Genomic DNA, 24073 nt, shown 5'->3' on the forward strand with positions numbered 1-24073 from the left:
CTGTGCCGGCCCGGGCTGGAGGGAGAACCGCCCGGGCCATGCCCGGCCCGGCCCTGGCGCCTCTTTTCCCGGCTGGTGCAGGCCCCTTGTCCCCCGCCGTCCGGCAGAGCCGCGACACGGCCACCCGCGGCTCCCGGCATGGCCTGGATGTCCGGCCCCAGCCCCGCCGTCTCCGCGGAGCGCTGCGGGGACACAAGGCAGCCCCCGGGGCGGCGGGGGCCGCGGCCGCTCAGGTGAGGGGGCGGCGCTGCCATCGGCCCAGGGGGCGGAGCGGCCCGGAGCCCTCATAGGCCGCGTCCGCGGCTCCGCCCCGCCCGCCATGGACTACACGGGACGAGCCGAGGCGGCGGCCGAGCAGATGGGGCTGTTCCGGCGGGACTCGGGCGGCTGGCGGGGCTGCCGGCGCACGGTGAGCGGGCGGGCGGGCCGGGGGCGGCTGAGGAGGGGCGGGGGGGGGGGCTGGCCCGGCGCGGCGGCTGAAGGCTTCGCCTCCCCGCAGAGCGAGGTTTCGGTTTCCTGGAGACCCTCCACCGAGTTTGCTGGCAACCTGTGAGTACGGCCGGCTCCCCACCTGCGTGTCCCCAGGCGCCGGGGTGAGGGATCGCCCCCCGCGGGGTGTCCGCGGCCGGGCAGGCTGGAGCCGGAGGGTTCTGGTTTCGTTTCGTCCCGCCGTGTAGGTACCGGGGAGAGGGGATCGTGCCGGCCAGCCCCCGGGATGTCTGGGAGTGCATCAAGCCGGTGGCCGGCGGCCGCAGGACCAAGTGGGACCCAAACGTGAAGGACTTCGAGGTCATCGAAGCCGTCAGCGATGTGAGTTCCTTAAAACCGTGCTGGGCCGGGGAGCGCAGCGCTGTGCTCGGGAGCAGCGGCTCTGGGGCAGCCCGCGGGCGGGAGGCTGGGCAGCCTCCCGGAGCAGCCTGGCTGCGCCGGGACTGCGCGTCTTGGTTTCTTCCTTTCCCGTTCTCTCCCCTCCCCTCCCCTTCCTTTCCCCTTATCTTTCCGAAAGGAATCTCTGATTCATTCATTTAAGTGCCACATGCTTAAAAATATGTACGTTTATAACACTGAAGAATGTTATAATGTTGTTTTTGACTCTGCAGATCAAGCTAAGTATCTGATTTTTTTAAACAACTTTTTCTGTGGAGGAAAGGGGAGGCACAGGAACACACAGACTCAGCTAAGCAGTGAGGGCTCATGTCTGTTCCCCAAGGCCCCTTCCTTCAGCAGGGCAGCACAGGCTGCGCTGCAGGCACCGGTCACGCTGCTCTTGTCCCTGACTGACCCCGGCTTTGCCTCACTGTCTGTCATTAAACTGGGGATGCTGCCCTTGGAGTATTACAGATGAAAAGACTCGTGTGTGAGCAGTAGTTTCTGCTGCTGCATTTATACAGTCTAATATCTTATTATTATTTTTAAGTGAGGTAGAAAAATCAAAGGACATTGGATTTAGATCCCTAAATCTGAAGTTGATGTAGGTGCTCAGAAGCAGCCAGGTTGCAGACACTGCCAGTCCTGGGAATGTTTGTGCAAGTTAATTTTTTTTTATTTTTTTTTTTTGGAGGAACCTTATAGGCATTTAGTATTAATTGTAAACTTAAACTTCAGAAATGCTGCAACCTGCCATTGAAATTCATCAGGCTTGGCAGAACTTAGCAATGTGGTAGAAACCTCTGCTCTGGGGAGCCTGTAACCACAAAGCCTCCATAGAAGAGGAAGGGTAGCGTATCCAAGGTGTGTTCCATGTGATACGGTGCATCCTGGAAAGGAGAAGCTTTTTAAATGTCCTGTGAGCACAAATGTGCTAGACTTGTTTTTCAGAATCCCTTGTGGTATCTGTCTTTAAACAACCTGGAAGCAACATACTATTACTCTTTGTTTCCATCAAGCTGCCTTCCATCAGCACACTGCAGTGCCATTTGGTTGTGCTGGTTTGCATTCTGTTCAAGAAAGGGTGGAACAGGGACTCTGATGCAGCTTATAAAATGTAACTGAAAGCACCAAGGATTTTTCTTCTGTACTTTTGAAAGCATCAGCTGACATAACTGTTTTGTGACTTCCAGACTGTCTCTGTGTGCAGAACCACAACCCCTTCAGCTTTCATGAGGACTATTTCACCAAGAGAATTTGTGGATGTGGTGCTAGTGAAGCAGTACGAAGATGGGACGATGCTCTCTGCTGGTAAGATGCTTGTGTCGTCACGTTAAGAGATAACCAGCAGCAACCAGAAGTAAATTTAAAATAAAAAGTAAATAACATGCTCTGTAGTAACTGTTGACCTGGTCTTGGTCAGAAGATAAAATACTAGTGACTCTTACATGACTGTCCTCAGACAGAGTATGTGAGTCACATTAATATTCAGATTACGATATTGTTGGCCTGTGGTTTCTTCCCTTGCTATGCTTTTGAGATTGAATAAGTATTTCATTTACAGTTAAGTTATAGGGATTCTTTTGTGTGTGCTTTTGTTTTTTCTTAAGGGTTTACAGAATTTTCTAAAAGGAGTCCCTTTTAGAGTCATAGAATCATAGAATGGTTTTGGATTGGAAGGGGCCTTAAATATCTAGTTCCAACTCCCCTGCGTGGTCAGGGACACCTCCTAGATCAGGTTGCTCCAAGCCCCATCCAGCCTAGCTTTGAATGCTTCCAGGGAGGGAGAATCCACAGCTTCCCTGGGCAACCAATGCCAGTGCCTCACCACCCTCACACCAAAGAATTTGTTCCTAATGTCTGACCTAAATGTACCTTCTGCCAGTTTAAAACCATTAACCCATGTACTATGGGCTAAGTCCCTCCCCAGCTTCCTTGCAGGAAGACTACTATAAGGTCTCCCCAGAGACTTCTCCAGGCTGAACAACCCCAACTTTTTCAGCCTGTCTTTTTAGGAGAGGTTCTCCAGCCCTCTGATGTTCTTTGTGCCCCTCCTCTGGACTCTAAACTTTGTTTTAACGTTTTCTGCAACACCTCTACGTTTTGCAAAGCTATTGAATAAATGTACCACTCCTGTCTGTGGGAATACTTGTTCTTATGAAACCAAATAGTGCATTTTTTTAGGGGCTGCCACTGTGTGGAAGGATATTTCTTTGGTTTTGCACTTTAATGCTGTTGTTTACCTGTTACAAGTTAGTGCTTTTATTGCCCTGCTGTTCAGCTGTCCCATTTTCCCATGCTGTTCAGGAATGCCTTGCTAGGAATTTATGTACTTGCTAGAGAGCAGCTTCTGAGCAGTCAAGTGGCATAAACCTCTGTGGCAGGGGTTTGTTGGAAGTAACTTGAATGACCTCTCTAGAAAAATAGTGCCTCACACCACATAGGTTAAATGAAACTTCCTCAAAGTGTCTTGATTCTTAGCTCCAGAACTCAGTAACAGTTGCTTCTAAATATAACACTTCCTTGATTTCTCCATTCCATGGCCAGAGTGGTTCCTTTAACAGTCTTTTCCTCACCCCTTGTATAGCACAGCCCCACACTGAAAAGATTATGCTCCATTCTTAAATTTACTCTGATATAGTAAGTTTGCTTCTCAGCTGGTGCTTTGAGTACGAAGGACACTTCCATCTTCTGTGACAATGACACTTTTCTTGGATGATTTCTCTTACAGCCACCAATGTGGAACACCCACTGTGCCCTCCTCAACCAAATTTCGTGAGAGGTTTTAATTACCCCTGTGGCTGTTTCTGTGTACCTCTTCCAGGGTAAGAAGTGATCTGTTTGAATGTTGTGTATTCTAAAGCACTTCTTACCCAAGGTGTGGTGTGTTGGTGTCAATGTGGCTGAGCATGATCTGTAGCCTTTTGGCAATAACATGTTTCTCTCTTCTTTTGACTGGTTCTCAATGTGGTTGAGTACCCTTCCTGTTCTCTTTTTTTGTGCAATGAATTAGTTACAGGACCCATTATCATTGTAGAATTCTTGCTGATCTAGCAGAGATCCAGCAGAACATAGAAGTATGGTCCTAATTTTTGGTCAGTGCGTGTCATTACATTGCCATAATTCATGAGCAGAATCAAAAACCCAAATAAGACCTACTTTAACTGTAATGTGACTCGTGGGGATAGCCACATTCATTCAAATTCAGAATTAACATCTGTTGTTTGTTGGGGTTTTTTTTAAAAGTACTTGGAAATATCTATAATCAGATAATGCATATAAAAGTCATTGTAAAGTTCTTAATGCTTTTTAACTGCTGGCTATAAAAAACACTTGCCTTGTCTTTACAGGGAACCCAACAGGACTCAGCTCCTCAGTTTCTTTCAGACTGATCTTGGTGGCTTTCTTCCCCAGACGGTGGTTGATTCCTTCTTTCCAGCTAGCATTGCTGGATTTTACAGCAATCTGGGCAAAGCTGTTAAGGAATTAAAAGCATGACAAGACCAGTAGCTGACATCACCAGCTGAGGATAGGAAAAAAAAATGGCAGCTTGAGGTTAAAAGTAGGAAGGTGGTCTTACAGGACTTTACTACCAGCAAAGATATTAAGGAAAGGTGAAAGGGAAACAACGGATTGAGTATATTTTTAAAGCGGTATTTTCTGCCTGTCTCTATTCAAAGCAATGCACTCTTTTTTAATACAATATCCTTAATTTTCATAATTAGATAAATATCACACTAGAGGGTGGAAGAATCCTGGAGGCAGCACTGCTGCCTGTCTGCAGGGAGAAGATGCACGTTCTAGGTCTGTTTATGGCCATACTTGGTCAATGTCAGTGAGGAGAAGCATTGCTAAAACCCACTCAGCACTACAGCACTAGCCAGGTGCAGGCCAGCCCCGTTTGTTCTCTGAAGCTCTCTGCAGACTCCTCTGGAACATTGTTCCTTCTTGAAATGAAGTGGGAGCTCTTTTGCTGCCAGCACTCACAGAGCTGCTGAGATGCTTTGGTGGGTCTAAATGGTGAACACCAGAACAAACTGGACAAATCCCACTTGTTTGTTCCATCAGACTTCAGTACTGATGGTAAATATGCCTTGAAGTGTTTTTTTCTAAATTAAATCTACCAGTGAAAGTCAATTAATAGGCCTGTGGGTTGGCAATTAGACACTCTTCCTTTCTCCTCTCTTTACCAAAACCAGTCATTTCCACAATGTTGTGAAACAAACTACACTCGCATAGTGACAATAAAGAGGATTAAGCACTTTACTTGCCTTTTTTTTTTAAATGTACTTGAAATTACCATTTTTTAACTGCACTTGAAAGTTTTTCAGTCTCTTCTGGTGAGAGGTTTTAACGGGTAAGTAATCTTTTCTGTAGTTTAGTCTTGACAGGTCAGGAGGACATTGCATTTTTTTATTTTTTTTTTCCAAGCCTGGTTTGTCTCACATGTCTTGGGAAATCATCTCCTGACCTTGTGTGCAGTGATGTATCCAGCTTTAGAAAATCTTTGTGGTGCTGGTTACTGCAGGAATGTCAAACATTAGTGTGGATTACATATAATTGCAAAAGGAAAACTAATAAGATGTTTAAATGCAGGTTATGATTTTAATGCTGTAGTTCAATTATTTAACAAGGTTAATGTGCTCTGCTTTCTGTCCCTGTATTTGTTTTAAATTTAGTATAGGACATGGAATTGCACACAAGTTTTTCACTGTAAATCTCACCCTATGGAATAGATTTTTAAAGGAAGAAGGTTTTAATCTAGTCTCCTATGTGTACAAAGATGTAAAAACTCTGGGATTAAATAAATATTTTCCTGCTACATCTCGCTGTTTTTTCTGGGTTTTCTTTTAAAATGGTTCCTCATGCGTCTGCTTTGCCATCAAGGAAACAGAAGAGCCACCTGAACGTCCAGCATGTCTCTGAATTCAAGGTAGTGAGGCAGGGAGAAGGCTTTGGTCGTTTACACTCCCCACTAAGTGGGAATAAAGGTGTTTTGGTGAGATCACTCACTCTCCCAGCATCTTTGTCCTTAGTTGGTCCTTATTTCCAATTTAGACTGCTGCTTTCTGTGCTTACAGAGCAACGTATTCACTGAGGAGAGATTTGGGTTCATACACATTTACCTAAATGTACTACATTTGTTAGGCATGAAGTTCAGTATCTTGGCAAGTCTTTGCAGGATTATGATTAATTTAGTTAGCAAAAAGTTCAAGGAGCAGAGCTTAGGTCACCACTCATTATTCCTGCAAGTAAACCTTTTGCAGACAACGGGGCTTTTTATTAGCTATTTATTATATTATTATTTTTAATTACTCTCATTAATAAAGATGGCAAGAGAGGCTCTTCCTTGCAGTGACTTAGGAATCCCCTTTCTGAGTGTTAACACATTCCATCCAAAGTATTTAAAACCCCTTAACATTTGGCCTTCTGCTCTGCAAAGCTGGAGATGGAAATGTTCTGGCAAAGATACTGGCAAAGATTACATCCCTTTCTCTGAATTGCTGTTCCTGTGACATTGTGTTAAGTGCATAGATAATAGCTTCTGAACTCCTGCTGTTTATGGTTTTGTGAAAGCAAGTAACTGAGGAAGGATGCAGCAAATTCCTGGCTATGGGAAAGTGAACAACCAAGAACAATAACCAGTGCAGCCACCTGGCTTTCAACTGGCAAGTCACTACTTCCATCCTGATGTTGCATCTCTTCCTTTTGTGAAATAAGTCAGAGAAGACCCAACAACACCATCTTACCACAGAGGATACATGTTGCTGCTGTTAGAATTCCATACAGTGCTCAGAGGGCACTGCCAAAATGCCAGTAGCAGCATTTGAAGCATACATTTATCTCCAGGTTATTTAGTGTTTCCAGAATAAACAGTTGGATTCAGAACTTCTAATCCCCAGATACTCTCGCTGGTACTTTCTGGTACTAAATTAACAAAAAGGTGTTTCAACATATGTGTGGTTAGAAGCAAGAGCTGGTTCTAAATGGCCTTGTCACTTTCCTGCTGTGCTCCTTCAAGAGTTCTGGCCGGAGGTAGGTCAGAAAGACCCCTGTTACATTACCCTCAGCTTCCTGCCTGCCCTTGCAAAACTGTGAGATGCTCCCTCCCCGCGTTTGCCTGTTGGAGGTGAGCTGGCTCTGTTGGCTGTGAGTAAATAAGTTACCCTAGGCAGGTTTTGACTGTTCTGGGTGTTCTGTGGTTTGAATAGAAAAGCTGGAGTTTTTCAGGGCACGTTATTGTCTTGACTCACAAATTTGCGTCTCCCTTTCTGTGCCCCATTCACATTTTCTAAGGGCTTTCATTTGCTGCAGTGTTTAGTTGTTGGTTTGTAGAGATGTTTCTTCCTCCTGGGAAGGCAAGGAAGGAAGCAAGAATTGTAGAGTAGGATGAAAACTTAACACAGAATGTGCTTCTGATATTTGGTTAAGTTAATGGCTTAAAACAGGAGAGTACTATAGCTGTCACATTTTATTACAACCAGTATATTGTTAATAAAGTCATTATTTTATAATTCTACACTTTTTAATATCTGTTTCTGAATGTGGAAATAAGAATCATGCCCATTTTGTGCACATTTTATTTTACCCCAGACAGCTTGCTCTGGAACTGGCCATAAGATGTGTACTTTTCATATGTGCTTTCTGAGTATCTTCCTGTGGTACCCAAATGGTTGCAAGGCATAACATCCTTTTTTCCTTTTTTGTTTGTAATATGGGCAGTAGTCTAATTCCTTCCCTTACAAAGTTCCAGATGACTTGGTGGTAATAAAGCTTTTATTCTTCCTCTTGATGATAGCTCTGATAGGCCCATCAGGTAACGCCTTGATTATATTCCACGCTTCAAATCGAGTGAGTCCCTGCATGGCACTTGTGTGCACTTGTAATAGTTCATCACCAGGCTGAACAGAGCTGCTTTTTTCTAATTCAGTCCCTGGAGAAAGAAAATTAATTTCCTTTAATTCTTTTCATGGAAGAGTCTTCTAACATATCTTTCAGTTTTTAGAGATCACCAGCATGTTTGGTATAAACCACCTCGTCTCTCTTATGCCAACATAATGCTGGCACTGCACAGGGTAATGCTGCATTTACAAAAAAATACCGGTTTCATGGATATAAATCAGTTATGAAGGGGACAAGTTTGCATCAGCTAAGAACCTGCCAGGGTTGTATTTAAGTGTGTTTACCTTTAAATATCCTGTTGATGGTGATGGGTTTATCTCCATGAATAGAACCCTTCCCTCCTTCCAGACTGAATCCTAAACCAGCAGGTGTTTTTTCTAGCATTACAGTGCAGATTGTATCTTCAGTTGCTGGAAGCAAATGGAAAGTTAGCAGATGGGCACCACGTAGTCTGACAAGCTAAAACATCTGTTACCAAAAATGAACTTCTGTTTTGTTTGCAAAGACAAGCTAAACTTCCAGTTGAAACATACAACTATAACTTTTAATTCCTCTGTTTGTCATTATAAGGCCCTCTAGGAACCTGGGAGTGAGAAAGTTGTGTTTGAATTCATGGCAGACTGGAAATACAACAATGAAAGTTGGTGACATTTACTAGTATTAGAAAAATCTGTTCAGTGAACAAAGTTTAAGGGAAAAGTATTTTACCTGATGTTAGTTATGAAATTGTTGTCATCTACAAAGTTGCTAATATTTATTTGCAATTCATAAATAAATCTGGACATCTTCAGCTTATTCTTGAGGGGAAAAAAACAAAACAAAACACAAAAATATCTCAAGAATGTGAAAGGTTCTGCAAAATCTGAGCTTGCCTTGTTTCAGATGTAACCACCGGCTATATCAAACAATAGTACCTTGTTTGTCCAAACCAAATTTTCTTTCACAGAGAAAAAGTCTCGTAAACTAGAATCTAATAACATTAGAATAAAGACCCATTGTTCACTGAGCTGTCATTATACCTTCAATTAGATGCATTACTTCAGTAATATTCTTCATATGTCTACAGAAATTCATACAGAGGATCACGTTTTTTTTTCAGAGGGCTTCTTTATTTTAGAAATCCATTCATTCTTTCCCTTTCCAGGAAAGTTGTGCCAAATGTCTGTTTCAGAAATGTTTGATAAACCATGCTGTCTTTAATAATGGTTCTTGGATTTACACAGTCAATGTTGAGCTGCTTTATGAACACCTGGATTTCAGGTGATGAGCAAGCACATAGTAGATGGGGGCTGCAAGGTAAGGCCACTGAGCTTACTCACCAGATTCCTGTAGGACATCACTTGCTACTGAAGAGACACAAGAACCAGTTGAAACATTGAGATTTTTTTCTCCATCTTTAGCTTTTCTAGTGACGACAACAGCCTGTCTGGGTTGTCGAGCCTGTCGCATGATTGCTGAGGCATCATTGTGAGTTGCACCCTTAAGAGACTTCCCATTAATGGACAGTACTTCATCTCCCTTCTGAATAGTTCCTTCCTGAGATGCTAGTCCATTGGAAAACACTTTGTGAACCTATTGACAAGCACATGCACACAAAGAGGAAAAAAGGAGAGATCACTAAATCACTCAGGTAATACTTTTTACAGTGTGCGTTTTCCATTCTTTGACAGGAGCAAGTGGCTTCTAGCACATTTTGGGGCTGAATAAATTTGTAGAGGAATTATCCTGGGCACAGCCCTCTTCAAGCAGATAGGTGATCTGTTCAGCCCCAGTGTCAGATGGCCACAGCCTTGCTGCCCATGGCACATACCTTGCCCATGCTTCTTCCTGACCCTCTTGCTGCTCTGCTAGTGGCAGGAAGAAAGCATGGAGCTAGTCTCTTGTTTCCAGACCCTTTTCATGTCTATGTGCTCCCCTCATAGATTTTTAGATATTGTAGGTGGTTTTGGAGTATGTTTTAAGAATGATGCTACTTACAGTTATCACTTTGTTTTCTAGATCAATGCCCCCTGCTAGGCTGAATCCAAGCCCCGTATCTTCTTCTTTATGCAAAATTGTAACATGAATATCATCAAATTCCTAGACAGAGAAAGAAATTATGTCTCCCAATGGATATGTCAAGATGACTGGGAAATCAGCATGTTTTCTTTTTGTTCGCTGTGCATTTTATAATGATACTTGGTGGCATAAGCATAATACTTAGACACGTTGAGTATTTGGGTTTGATCAAATTTGCCTATCAATTACCTATTTGATAAAATGCTGTTCTGTGTCAAAAATTGTTCTGCTTTGGTGAACAGATTATCAGTTGGATCTAGACCATAAATTATATTTAAGAGTATAGTTATGTACTGTAGAGAAAAATAAAATAGTGCTGAATCATGATAAGCAACTTTTTCATTGAAAAAATGGAAAAATAATTTGGCACACAACTTACAGGGACATAAACGTCAAAGTTTAAAAAATTCCTTCTCAGTCTTATTTTTATTTTTTGACAATGTTCTTGTGATAGATAGAGTAAGCTGTCTCTGATGGTGTTATCCCAAAGATGAATTTGTATAGAGTAACAACCTAGTTTCCTAAAGAAACATGGCTTTCTTGAGCACAATTTCACAATCGTGTTCAGTTATGTGAGCAGTTGTAGTTGTATCTTTTGATACTGTGTCTTGTTTCCTTCCAACATTGAATCCACTGGTCATCTGCAACTAGGCAGAGCTATGTGCTGCTCAGAGATTATCCTTAAAATTCCATGAAAACAGAAGACTTTACATGAGAGAGGTTGATGTCCTGCTGGGGGCAACGTTGCAAAATAGCCTTTACTGCTAATCAGAAAAAAATATCAACATGGAATATCATCAGGAAACACAAATTGATACAAAATGTGGCTTTCATAAATTCTGCTTGTCAGTTTGCTTTTTGATTGCAACACGCTAGCAGAGTTTGATGTAGTCAGGAAGAATTAATCTCTGAGGTAAGAATATGTCTACCTGGTATCCTGACAGGCAGGCATAGACATCTTACCCATGCTCCGCTGCCTTTAGTTAAGAGGCAAAACTGTCCCTGCTTAGGCTCACTGGTGTGTTTGTGCAGTTATGCTGCTTTGCACAGCTTGAAGTGTCTTACAAAGCAAGCACTTGGCTGCCAGCAGAAGCTGAATTGTTTTCAGTGCTCTGGATCTTACCTCCTTTTTCTCTGAACATGAGCAACCTTCAAAAGTCTTGATAGCTCCAGAACGCACACATTTAACCTTGATTTTTACTTATTCTGAGCTTCATCGCAATTCCAGATTAGTACAGTTAGACTGAAGATTGCTCAGTGTCCCAAAAATGAGGCATTGGGTATCTCAGACAGGAACAGCCCCCCCCCCCCCCCCAAAAAAAAAAAAAAAGCCTCAAAATTATCGATGCCTACTTCTGCATACACTGATCTTACCTGCTGAATAACTGTCATTCTAATAATTAAATAAGTTTTACTCTTGCTTAAATATATTAGAAGACTTCTTTAAGATTTTTTTTTATCAAAAGAGCTAAACAATACTACTGGTACATTTTGAGATGACGGTTATATTTGTTATAATATCAAGTTGCAAAGATTAAGCAGGTGCATCCATTCCACAGCTTTCTGAAACTCCCGCACAAAAAGAAAAAGCAGGTTTACCTTTAAGGTTGCTTCATCTAGTGATCTGACTTCTTCTATAAGCTTTGCTAACTCTTCAGGGGAAAGCAGAGAGATGACAGACTGCCCTGACACAGCGGATGCTTGAGGTGAGCTGTGTTCCTGTGCCTCTTCCTCTTTCTCATTGTCTGCTAGGCTCGCAGTGTATTCTCTTAGCTCAGAGAGGCTGTCCCATTGTGACAGGAATAAAAAAGAAATTGAATTAAGAAAGAACAAACCCACAAAATCATAGCACAGACAATATTGAAGCAGTCTTCTTATTAAATTTGGGTGGTAGCTCCTTTAGTATTATAGATACATGAAAATGTATAATTAAACATGTTAGTTTCACAGAATTAGGAGCCATCACATTAAAGAGCAAGAATAATCTCTTGGCCCCAGGCAAAACCAGATTGATCTCCTTTATCATGAACATGCTAGAAATATTCCTTCTTAAGTAGGAGGAAGTGTGAAATAGTCATGTGCTTACATAGTGCAAATTAAAAACCAAGTGTAACGGCCATGTAAGTCATTCAAACCTTGTGCTTTAAGTAGTTCATCACTTAGTCTGTGCTTTACTATTGGGTGCTACTACTTTAGAATGTTATTCCATCAGCAGATCAACACAGATGCTCACCAATGCAAATCTGAATTTTAAATATATCTTACTTTAGAGAAAAACCAGTATCTTGGTGATGATTCTCACTTGCAGATGAGAAAGAAGTCCCATCCTCCTCCACAGTGGACTGAGACAATCTGTCTAGAGTTTCCCATTCACTGCTTCCAGAAGAGACTGGAGACTGAGGAAGGCAAAGCAAAGATTTCATTAAAGCAGATGACACCTGGCTGCTGATGGAATAGATTTTGCTACACTTTTCATCATATGGCTTCATCATCTCACAAGACTGGGTAGCAGTAAGTGGGAAGCTTCGTGATCTTTGGCTGTGTGCCTTTGCTACTGACACAAGATGGGGAGTTGCAGTGGCTGCTGTAGTTAAGAGACCAGAGGAATTTTCAGTGTTGGCATTGATGTTTTTCTCTGAGTTAGACAACAGGACCTCCCTGGGAGAGGAAGATCTGCCTAGGCTTTTTGCACCTGTACTCATGTGTGACTTTGACTGTTGTTGGCTAGTTTCACAATGTTGGAGAAAGGCTTGGTTTGAACAAGCTGGAGCTGCTTCTGACCCTGTTGCAGTAGGAGAGTGTTCTTTCTGGGCTGACGGTTTCAGGCTAAACCTTCGTTGTATTCTTTCAGGTGACTGTGGAGCACTCAAGGATTCAAATGAGCTTATTCTTTGTTTTATTGATGATCCCCCGGGAGAGACACGGGATAAACTGGATTGCAGTTCTTTGCTGGAAATACTCTTAAGGTCAGGAGGGCTTTGATCTGCTGGTGTTTTTAGATCTGAATTTGCTTTCCTCAGTCCTTTCAGACTTTGGCGAAACCAGGCTGGCTTAGGTGCAACAGGAGGACCCTTTTTCACGCTGTCATTTTCATCCGATTTTAGCACTTTTGAACCAATCATTTCTGATTCTGATTTCTTCAGGGCTGTCTCTGAGCTGCTTTGGTTTTGATGCTCTTTATTTGCGCCAATACCAGGTTGCAAATCTAAGTGGACGTTGTTTCCACTCATGGTAGGATTAAATAAGCTTTTTATGCAGTCAGAAATTTTAACCCAAGGGTCTTCTGTTGTTGTATCAAGGCTATAATCTACATGTGCTTGTCTTTTAAGTATGGGTCTTCTTACTGATGAAAGTTGATTTCCTGTATGAGAGAAGCACTGATTACAAAAAAGCCTCTTTCTACTTCTCTATCCCTTATCTATGCATTGCAATTAATTAATTAGATTTTAATTTCATTCAAGCCTCCTATAGGTACTTTGAAAAGTTTAAACTTTTTTAAACTTTGCAACTCTTGATCTAAAATTTCCAATTCCTGGCACTGAAAAACAAGGCTCTTACTTACAGCATCCCTTCTCTAAAAGGTCAGCAAATTCTAAAAGTAGCTTGAAATTCTAGGGTGCTGGAGTCATGACAGAGGCTATAACAGTTAAAATAGAAGGCTAAAATTGCAATGTTGATTGCAGCCTAGTGAAAAAGCTGGTGTTACAGAACATTCATCTAAAAATAGCTTTTCTTTCCTACCTTCTTTAAAAAGAATCTCCTGTAAAGACCTTTGACTGATGTTTATGCTTCCTTAAATTTACACAGGCATTTCCATTGTATTTCTCTAGTAAGTAAAAACTCAATTCTAATGTAGCAGTATTTTTTTACATCACAGGTTGATTAAGCATTTCAATGTTAGATACGGTAGGGTTGAATAGCAACACATCTTTTTTGTGCAGTTGCACAGTTACTGTTATCTGCTTCAGTGTAAATATATTTTTGAAAGGTACTATTATGCTTTTAATTATCTGAACCAGAAGTTACAGAATTACATATTGGTTTATGTTGTAAAACAGCTATTGAGATTGTCTAGTCCCCTTAGCACTGTTTCCTTATCAGTGGTTTGTACCATTGCAACACTTGAGCCTTGAAACTATGTATAAAAATGTCCTTTAGCAGTGTTAAAGCTAATATCAAATTTTCAATATAAGTAAGCAGTTTCATCTGAAGAAATACAGCATTAGTGTACCTGTCCATTAACATGTTTTAGAGTAAATCACCCAATATGTTTCTTTTGATATAATTTTCCCTTTTTTTCATGATTAATCAATAATTTGAAATTTAATCAGTTCACCCCAAAATTCACAGGTATGGGATGAAGCCTACATTTAAAGAGAAAGGTGAAGTCAGCTTGATAGCATTTTGGAATCCAAACTAAACACTAGGTTCAGCTGCAAAAAAAAAAAGTTCATGGAATTAAACATACCTAAACTTGCTTTTCTTTCTTGATCTCTGCCTGCTGGAACAGCAGTTGTGTGTTCAGTATCATCTGCTGTAGGAGAAGTGGTAAAGACACTGTGGGTTACATCAGTTTGATGTCCCTCTATCATTGGTTCTCTAACTTCCTGCTGAACAAACAGGAAACAGAAATCTGTGAGAATATAATTCTATAAACCACACTATATATTAATCTGTAGAAAAAAAATTAAATTTGTTTTTAATCTGGAAGGAAATATTGAATAGAAACCAAGCCTTCAATTCTGGTTGAAATGTAATCCTCAGAGGACTTAATTTATTCTGTATTTCAAGAGTGCTGGCATGATATGATAAACAGACTGTGAAAAAATGCAATTAACATCTAAAAAAATTAGTAATAAACTTATAATAAACTAAAAGTCTGCCTACTGTAATTTTCAATTTTTGTAGAATCAGCCACTCAGACCTCTGCAAATCAGGCAAATTTCCTCTAACTTCATAGTAAACTTCTCTGTTGAAGCCTTTTGCCCTTAAGAACAAGCTAGACAAGCTAAATCATTACTGCAGTTTCAGAACTCTTCCTTTCTTGTTTTTGGCTGGAAACAGAGAGAGAGGATTAGTTTGAGGTTGCAGTAAAAGCTGCTTTCAACATCATCAACACATGCTCTGGAATTTTTACTTCATTCCTTTGTAACCAATGCCACCAAGTTACCATCTGCTCTGCTGTGACACTGGAAGTGTTCTCTGCTATGTAGCTAAACTCAAGGATAATTAATAGGAACCAAAACCAAACAGAACAGAGCATGAAAGTCTGTAAACAAACGAGATTGTCTTGAAAAAATGAGTAATTTAACAATTTCTTAGGTTTTCTGTAATGGGGTGGTGTTTGTTATGCAACTTCCTTATTCTCTGTCTTCTGATTACTAAGGCCTTCTTGAAAGTTGCACTTGTGTTCTGTGGCTATTAAATGTGGACACCAGGCATTCAGTAAATGAAGCAGTCAGTTTGGAAGCACTAGGAACAGACAGCTTGATCTTACTCTTTCTTTACTGATGACAGCTATCCCTACCTTTTTATCGACGCAGTTTAAAGCACAGTCAGAAATGCCAATTAAGCATTCTTGGTTATGAAAAAGCAATTGTACAGTCTGCAGAACCCCCACATAAAACTCTGGTATGCAGGCTCAAACTGACTAATACTAAATGTTCGGGGAAAAAAGGCTAAAAAACCAAACCAAACCAAAAAAAACCAACCAAACAAACAAAAAACACAAAAACCCCCTGTCTTAATCATCTGAAATCCATCCAGGTAACAAACACTCTCTCCTAGAGACTTGAAGGAGCTATTGCCCTGAGATTAACAGGCTGTCTTACTAGAGGAAGTTCTCTCCATTTAATTATGTTGAATTTTCATAGACTTTGTTGATTTTACGATTTGGGTTTTTCTCCTTATCGTTTAGAATATCTGAGTACTGAAAAATAATAAGATGCATGCAGTGATAAGTTCAACAAGTACTTCTCTCCATGAATTTTAGTTCTGTAAGGTCATTTTCTGGTAGCTGTAGGTGTTTGTTTCTACTGCTCTCTTTTTAGGGGACGATAAAAGAGTGACCTTACATGAGGTGCTGAATTGAAACTTTCTTGTATATTAACATTATACATGGACTTCAGTCTGAGCTGTATAATTTTATTTTGATCTCTGTATCTTGGGAACTGTGGGGGTTTTTGTTTGCATTGCTGATTTCTGCTGACATATTACTAAACCCAGGAGAAGGAGGTTTCATTTTAAAAAAAAACCACGACTTCAGTTCAACATGCAGATCTCACAGTCTCTCCCACCCAGACAAATGTGAAACAGTTTCTGTTCTGTCTTAGGTAAGAGGGAGAACTGAAATTCAATACAAATATACACTCAGTTTTCAAATTTTGTATCTCATCAGCATGTGCAATTTAAAAGTTTGTTTATTACCTTGTGGTCTTGAGAAATGTGTATAAACCCAAGACATCTGTATCTGCTGTACAGCACACTGGTGCTTTCTTCCAGTAGAAACCCACTACTGAAATAAGTAGTTTCATGACTTCTCTACTTTTTAGACAATTTGATCCTGCAAGTGTTGAGGTCAGGATCAACCATACCAAGATGACATCAGAGACTGCAAACTCCTCCAGTCTCAAGCACATCACTGTTCCAGTTGCACTGGAACCAGAGAGTGCTCAATACAACCACTGGTGCATGTTCACCAGGAGTAACAGTGAGGGATGCCTTCATTCTTACTGGGATTTTAACTCAGATTCTTTGATATGGAAGAAAATTTCCTTCAGACACTTATCTGCTTTCTGATCTTAGTTTGCATCACATTTTGAACTAAACTGGCTTCACTAAGATACATGTTACTTTCAAGAGAGGAGCCTCATCTCCTTCCCCCCCTTCTTGCACACTTTCTCTTTCTTCCTCACGTCATGCAAAGTTTTTGCCTTCCTCCTTCTGCTGCCTTACAAATATGCAAACATAAGAAAAAAAAATGCAAATTTTGCTTTACCTGAACACTTGCAGAACGTGATGCAGCCCCTCCCGACACAAGTTTTTCTTTTCTGTCTGTATTACACTGTTCATTGCATGTACAGTCCTGCTTAAAATATTTCCTTGGTGGAGGTTTGGGTTTTGATGATTTAGGTTTTCTAACGAGGATCTCTGACGATTTCTTAGTGTTTTGCAAGGGTCGACCTCCCTCACTACAGGTAGGAGGGGAATTTCTCTCTGAATTATTACCAGACAATGAGTACAGCAGGCCAGGTTGCCTGGTGATTGGTACATCAATGCTATGTACTCTTGCTTTCAGGTCAGTCAGTTGGTATGCATCACCATTGCTACATGAAGACCTAGGGTTGTAGCTGCTGTCACTGCTGGAGCGGGTCATTAGCTTCTGTGTCCTGCGGCTGCCATGAGCAGAATTCCTTTCAATGTGTTTTTCACAGGAGTGTCTTCCATGCCAGCTTGTTTCTAGCTTTTTAACACCTGTGTTAGGAACATATTCAAAATGTCTATTCAGAGACTTGCAAGGTACTCACTTATAAGATTCAGGTGATTTAATTTGCAGCTAAAGACCATAATCTGCTGTTGCAAAAGTATAATTCATGCGTTAAAATCTTGTAGATCAAAGAGTCAACAGTTGCTTTCTTGAACAGCGAAGTAATGTTATATTTTCCATATATATAAATATACATATTTCTCAGCAATACAGTTTACTGATGATGATTCTCTTTCCTTTGCTCCTTTAGAAGGAACAAGGACACTAAGAGAAGTATTGCGATTTGTTCCTGTGGCAGGATGTCAGAGCTGAGCTGGGCAAATAGCTCTAATCGCAAATGCACAAGCCTTTCCTGACAAGAGGATTAACAAGGTGTTTGTCCCCAGGACATCACCCATGTTAGGCAGCTCCTTGCTATCATATGTCCTGTCACCTACTGACAGCTGTTTGAAAAGCTTTAAGCAGAGGTTATGAATTGGAAAGGATGAGCAAGAGTGAGAGGAAATTTGCATGAAATATTTTGCTGTCAGACAGATGAGGTCTTTTCTCTTCCTCTTCCTTTCTGCTCTGGGTTACTGCACTGTTACCAAAGATTCTGATACAGCAGGTACTCACCCTAGATATCTTTTATGTCAAAATTACCATGTCTCACTTATTCCATTACCTTCAGTACTCCACTGATGTCTCTCCTTGCCAAATCTGTTGTTTTCCACAACTTGTGCAACAGCTTCTTTTAGCTGTTGCTCAGACACCTAGGAAATACCACACCATTTTACTTTCAGGAGGTTGCTGTGGGGCATTTATTCCTTTCACAAAGATTTTTAAGTCCTGCAAGTCCTCTGAAGAAAATGAATAGACCTAATGGTATCACACATCAGTTAATTTTAAAGCTAAGTACACACCATTATGTTTTATATATTCCAGTATAGCTGAAGTATATCTATGGATGTGCAACTTATATTGGTTGTTTATATTACTATATTTAAGACAGTTCATACTTATATGATTATATTTAGGATAGTGCATATCTCAGATTTGTTTGTGTGCAGTGATGCCTTAAAGGGGTCAGCATATTTATCAGCATTTTTCCACCTGTTTTAGGTTAGCACCAGGTCCCTCACTTAGTCTTAGTTCTCAATATGTGCTTTATTGAAAGTCGGAAAGAATACAGAGTGCAGTACCTGTGGTTCAGGGTGTCTACTAATAATAATCTGCACTGCACCAGGATCACAATGGCTCAGCACTGCATAAACTTCATTAAGAGTCATATTTTGTACTGAAGCTTCATTGATTTCAATAATTTCATCTCCACACCTACAGAGATATTTAGAAAAGAGGTTGTAAACAAAACCAGATTTTCTTCCAACCTTGTCTCACCCATATGAAAGTATACAAAAAGCAAATTCCTGTGCTTGGCCTCTAATTTGATCATACATTAAACCATTAGGTCTTCTTGTTCCTAGTAGAGAAAATGGAATGGAAATGAGTTAGATGTCAAGGTTTTTTTGCTTTAACTGCCTTGTTGCATGCAATCTTTGAACTTTCCTTATGTTCAGCTATGCACACTTTGCATCTGTGATCTTTCTGCTCTATGCAGCTCAGCTGCTGCTTCCACCCACATCTTCCTTCCTTCAAGTCAACATTTCACTTTTCACATCTTTATTGGTCTGCTAGTGTTCTTTAAGGGCAGGAAGGATGTTGGCTGCACGCTACATATGTATAACTTGGTAAAAGAAAAATTCCAGTCACAAACCATTGTAATCCTGTTGACTGCTAGACTGTGTCTTTCTAGATTAAATCCAAATTTGGCTTATATGGAAACTGAGACTGCCCTTCTCTGCTTTACTGCAAATACCCACTAAGATGAAGAGGCTGACTGGCCATGCCTTACAAACTTTCAATTAGAATAAGGCCACACTTCTTCCAGCTAAAGTTGCAGGCATGTAGAGAGGAGCATTACAGAGTAGCTAAAGTTAAACCAAAAAGCCTTTACTGAATATGCTTCTTTCTGTTCAATTCTAAATATGTTCAACACTACTAATTGGTTATAAATCTTATGAAGAGAATTTCTGCATTCCAACTAAAGCTCGTTTCAGCAAATCTGTGTTTCTACTGGGCAAGACGGTAGCTTTTGAGGAGCTTGTGTCAGGGAAAAGCAGTGCTCAAACAAGCCAGAATATGCCATATATTTGGGTTTTTCCAGGTACTTTCTCATCTGGAAATCTCCTATAGGAAGAATGCTATATCTTTGTCTAAGGCCTCAAAGCTAGCCCAGCCTGGACGAGATAATAATTTCACTGGGTTGCTATATATCTAGAAACACCACATATCCCAAATAGACATGCTCATACCCTCACAACAACACATTTGCTTTAAACTCAAAACTCCCCAAAACTACTACGACTTTCTGGCCAAACAGGTAAAAAGTAAGTACATAAAATTCAATAAAAACTTGCAACATAAGACCGATACTCTTTTTCATCCTACCTGAGTCTTCCGTCCATATGTGCCACTGAGCCTGGTGAGAGGGTGTGAATAAAAATCCCTGAAATACACTGGAAGTAAGGGATGCTACATAACCCAATTCCAAGGCCAACACCTGGCTCTGAAAGAATTAATCATAAAAGAAGACACATGAAGCACGTAAAACAAACCATTGGAGAGACCTTTTTTAAAGCTGTCTTCAAATCAGGTGTTTTATTTCTATACAAAGCAGAACTGAAGTCTTGTGCTTACGAGTGTTTCACATTCAATATTAGCTGCTGCTTCTACTGCCTTTTTCTTTTTTCCTATTTTTCCCCCTCATGATAAAAGTGAGTGCACACCAATATTGCTTGTGGGGTTCCAAGACCTTGTTTGCAATTCATCAATGGTGTGTCACAGCCACAACTCAATGCAGGCTTATTTTGTAAAATATATGTCATTACAGAAAAATTCAAATAACTTTGAAAGGATACATAATAGAAGAAAGAAAAAAAACCAAATAAAAAATTAGAGAGGAAAGAAATACCAAACAAAAATGAAAGATGGGGGGTAGCTAGTGTTTGCTATACCTTCTAAATCTCCTTTCTATTTTATATAGTACAGCTCAATATTTTGGTGAATTTGCACTCTCAGCTCTGGAAAATCACACTGATCTGATGATCCTGTGTGTTAGGTAAGTCACACTTGTACCTTATAGGGACTTGGCTTTTTTTGGTGCTTTGATGTTCCCATATTTAAATGTCAATTTCATTCTGCCAGTGGTTGCTTATAAATAGAAGATGATGACAATTGGAGAGGAGCTGAAAGAACTACAAGAAGACATAGATATGTATTTTGTTTGTTTTAAGCCTGTTCAAGAGTGATGTTAACTGCTTGCATCATTACAGGTAAGAATTGCAATATCTGCTTAATAACTGGTAGCTGTTGCCAAGTGGTTTACTTTTTCACATGAAGGATATGAATGCAACTCCAATGCTTGAGTGGAAAAAAACAAAAAAAAACAAAACAAAAAAAAAATGGCTCTTGAGGAAAGATTGTGCTCAAAATTCTGCTGTTGATAGATAGCACTGAAAGGCACCAAGGTCTTATTTAGTATATTAATAAAACTTAGTTCAGGAAAAGAATCAACTTAGTGAAGAAAGATATTCAGAAAGCAAATGAAAAATGTTTTGTGGTGCCTTGTTTGCCAGTGCTCAGTTAACTTTAGTACTTACCTTTGTTTAGGGTGACTTCCATGATGACCCTGTCATTGGGTTTTGTAGCATTTAATGAGAATGTTGGGCTTTCTGAACTGAACGAGCTGCTTTCTTTGGTTATGCAGGTACTAGAGTTCAGTGACTGACACAAGTGGGGTGACAGACAACTGGAAGCAGAATGAGGCGTGCTGAAGCTTGTCCTGACTGTAAGTGTCAGAAGACCCTTTTTGGCCTGCTAGAAAGAAAAGATAATGAATGAGTGGGTTGAGTTCACATGCATATGATGTGTAAAGCCAGAAATTGTGCTGGAAGGAGAGTACATAACCTTGAATTTTTGTAAAGCATCACAGTGTGTTAATCCATGCATGGATTCTCCATTCAGTTCCAGGATTTCATCACCTGTTTATAGAGAGAAAAATTGTACTATGTTACTATTACTGTGTTGTGCAATAAGTTACACAGTATATACGTATACAGAAAAGGAGTTTTGCAAGTGCAATAATGGATGTAGATATAAAAGTAATTTATGGCCCATTTCAGCTTCCCTTTAATCTGCCTTTAAGTATCATTCTTTGGGAATCTGGAGTGGGAGGAGGGATTTCCCACCTTCTTGTAGCCTTCCATCAGCAGCAGCAGCTCCACCAGGAAAGATGGTTTTCACATAGATGCCTATTGGTCCATAAATACTGTCTTTCCCTCCAACAATACTGAAGCCTAAACCCTAATTTATGGAAGAAAAACAATGTGTGAGACACCATGTTCAGTTCTCATAATAATGCATTTGCAGTTTCATCTGTGTTACCTACACAGGCAGTAACACAACAGAGTAGTATAATCCATTAAAGAAATAGTCAGTAACATGCCAGTAGTTAAAGCAAATTAAAAGTTCAGTGCAATACCCTCAGTATTTGCTTTTGTTTATTGTTGTCCATTAATTCACTATTATAAACACACAGGAAGGTGTCATGTCTAAATTATTATACAAATCATTATTTTGTAAATGTTTATGATCATACTTCATGGATTGATTTTTGAGAGTCATCTCAGAGCTTAAATAGTTATACATAAAAAATTAAATATTTTAACTGACAGGTTTATTAATGAACAAATTCAGAATCTTATTCAACAATTTCAAAAGCTGTATGTTGAAATTCATAACTTCTGTATGGTCTTTTTAAGTATCCTCAGTGACATTACTTTTGTAGTTACAACCATCCCCTGTCTTTCCCCAGATTTTATTATGGGTTTTGCAAATGTGTATTGCTTTTTATTGAGGTCCGTTTTGTTGCTGGTAGCTCTGGTTTTCCTTCTCAACAGTCTCAGCTCTGACTTGAAGGAAGCTCTAAGGTTGCTGTGCTAGGGCAAACTACAAATGACAGACTCGTGATTTCAAGCCTACCTCCAGCTGCCAAAAGGGGTAGGAGTGAATGTCAGTGTTGGTGTTGCTAGCTTGATGTGTTATTAGAACCTGAAGAAGTGAAGAGTTACTTCAGAAGGTTATTAAGAAGGAAGTGATGATAACTAATCACTCCTGAAAAAGCCTGGATATAGGTTGGCAACCCAGAAGCAGCAACCTTGATACCTAAAGTCACATCCTTGCACTTTGCAGCTTACATTTGTGAAATGAAATTAAACTCTATTTATGGTAAATAGCAGAGCCAGTCTCACCTTCCCTTGTCCTTTCATCAGTACGATGTTTGAGATTACTGAAGCCTGTGAGCCACAGGCTGTGTGCACTAACTGTGCTGTACTTAGTGATCTAGATGGCCTTGAAATTGCCTGTAAACATAAAATTAAAAATAATTTTAATGAAGAACCAGAAATTCTTGGACATATATTAGCACAACTTGTTTATTTCAACTGCTCCTCCTTATAATTGATGGTACTAAAGGTTTTTAAAAAATACTCATTCCCTCAATCAGTTTGCACAGAACTGATGACCGTGCTGGGCTTTTTTATACTAAAACAGACTTTTTCCTTGATACATTCAGGAGTCAATGGCCTTAAGATACATTGCTCTGCTTTTGTCTTTCTTTAAATGTTCGAGTTTCAAACTCTGAAGTTCTGCCCACTGAAATTGTTCTGCAGTGATTAAGCTAGAAGAGAAACTACAGTGTTGGCCCTTTAAGTGGTACAATGGTGCAGAAAGACATATTTGTGCTCTCACTTGATTTTCCATGCCAAAATTCTATTTTTTACCATTAGGGCTCCTAAACAAGTATTATCATATGTTTGCCTCTAATAACTGAACTAAGAAACAATAAATTCTAACTCCTTCCCTTATCTTGCCACTGAATAACTTTATATGGGGATATAGAGAACCTGTTTTCAGCATTTCCTCAAAAATATGAAACAGTGCTCACAAAAATTCCTCAGACTATCAACTACCTTGCACTGCCTTTGGTAAGCCCTGCGATAGGCTATTGTCCTGAACAAGGTGAAGCACATCTTTTTTTGTTTGATAACCAAGGTGAGCAATTTCTCAGCTCCTGTCCTCCTTCCATTCCACAGATAGCAGATTTCTTAACTCCAGCCCCCAAGATTTGACCCATTTTAATGAACCTTTAATGAAATATTTAATGAAAACTGCCTATTTGAACATGGAATTGAGTACTACAAGCTAAATTACAAACTGGAAAAAGTCATTACCTAAAGCTAACCATGCATGGAGTTCAGCCAGGGCCAGAGTTTATTGCACCCACTACAAGTATGAAAGAGTTCAACAATTATTTTTTATGCAGCAAAGTATGACTAACAGGTGTTGAAGTGTATGGAACATTAGCCAAAATTTCAGCTTCTGCATATGCCAGAAAATAAGTCTCAGTTTTGACATAAAACCAATATTATTTATTCAACGTGGGATTCAGAAATGATTAAGAGGGACATGTCTGTGCAATACCAAAAACATATTCTCTGAAAAGTAGGGGTCTGCCAGATCATGGTGATTTCTGTTGCAGGTCTTCTGAATCTGAAATAATAAGTTTTCAAATTTCTTTTGCTTCTGTGTGAGGGGGTGTATTTTGTATTTCTGTGTGTAGTGGGTAACGATACGCAAAACTGGGGTGCTGCCAAAAAGCCT

General features: G+C 40.1%; 2 protein-coding genes across 2 annotated transcripts in view; one reads left to right on the plus strand and one right to left on the minus strand.

Moving 5' to 3' along the window:
• Nucleotides 1–319: 319 nt before the first annotated feature.
• Nucleotides 320–5691, plus strand: STARD5 (StAR related lipid transfer domain containing 5). Its single transcript, XM_051628605.1, has 6 exons — nucleotides 320–409; nucleotides 500–549; nucleotides 678–810; nucleotides 2061–2178; nucleotides 3599–3692; nucleotides 4218–5691. Exons 1-6 carry the CDS (start codon nucleotides 320–322, stop codon nucleotides 4363–4365), a joined length of 633 nt encoding a protein of 210 aa, XP_051484565.1. The 3' UTR covers nucleotides 4366–5691.
• Nucleotides 5692–7326: 1635 nt separating this feature from the next.
• IL16 (interleukin 16) overlaps nucleotides 7327–24073 on the minus strand; it is a 30365-nt gene continuing 13618 nt past the window's right edge. The window contains exons 6-20 of the mRNA XM_051628626.1: nucleotides 22663–22773; nucleotides 21601–21715; nucleotides 21320–21393; nucleotides 21013–21226; nucleotides 19802–19919; nucleotides 18496–18628; nucleotides 17979–18066; nucleotides 16826–17301; nucleotides 14297–14438; nucleotides 12094–13189; nucleotides 11428–11611; nucleotides 9748–9849; nucleotides 9090–9342; nucleotides 8055–8180; nucleotides 7327–7801 (exon numbers count right to left, since the gene is read on the minus strand). Of these exons, the coding sequence (XP_051484586.1) occupies nucleotides 7608–7801; nucleotides 8055–8180; nucleotides 9090–9342; nucleotides 9748–9849; nucleotides 11428–11611; nucleotides 12094–13189; nucleotides 14297–14438; nucleotides 16826–17301; nucleotides 17979–18066; nucleotides 18496–18628; nucleotides 19802–19919; nucleotides 21013–21226; nucleotides 21320–21393; nucleotides 21601–21715; nucleotides 22663–22773 (3426 nt within the window). The 3' untranslated portion in view covers nucleotides 7327–7607. The remainder of the gene's footprint in view (nucleotides 7802–8054; nucleotides 8181–9089; nucleotides 9343–9747; nucleotides 9850–11427; nucleotides 11612–12093; nucleotides 13190–14296; nucleotides 14439–16825; nucleotides 17302–17978; nucleotides 18067–18495; nucleotides 18629–19801; nucleotides 19920–21012; nucleotides 21227–21319; nucleotides 21394–21600; nucleotides 21716–22662; nucleotides 22774–24073) is intronic.

The sequence above is a fragment of the Apus apus genome, chromosome 10 (assembly GCF_020740795.1).
Source record: "Apus apus isolate bApuApu2 chromosome 10, bApuApu2.pri.cur, whole genome shotgun sequence".
Taxonomy (NCBI): domain Eukaryota; kingdom Metazoa; phylum Chordata; class Aves; order Apodiformes; family Apodidae; genus Apus; species Apus apus.

Bases quoted from the DNA above. Each gene is read 5' to 3' on its own strand.
- STARD5 (XM_051628605.1), top strand. From the start codon at position 320: ATGGACTACACGGGACGAGCCGAGGCGGCGGCCGAGCAGATGGGGCTG. The intron at 811-2,060 runs GTGAGTTCCTTA...TGTGACTTCCAG, and splicing joins TCATCGAAGCCGTCAGCGAT to ACTGTCTCTGTGTGCAGAAC. The intron at 2,179-3,598 runs GTAAGATGCTTG...TTTCTCTTACAG, and splicing joins TGGGACGATGCTCTCTGCTG to CCACCAATGTGGAACACCCA.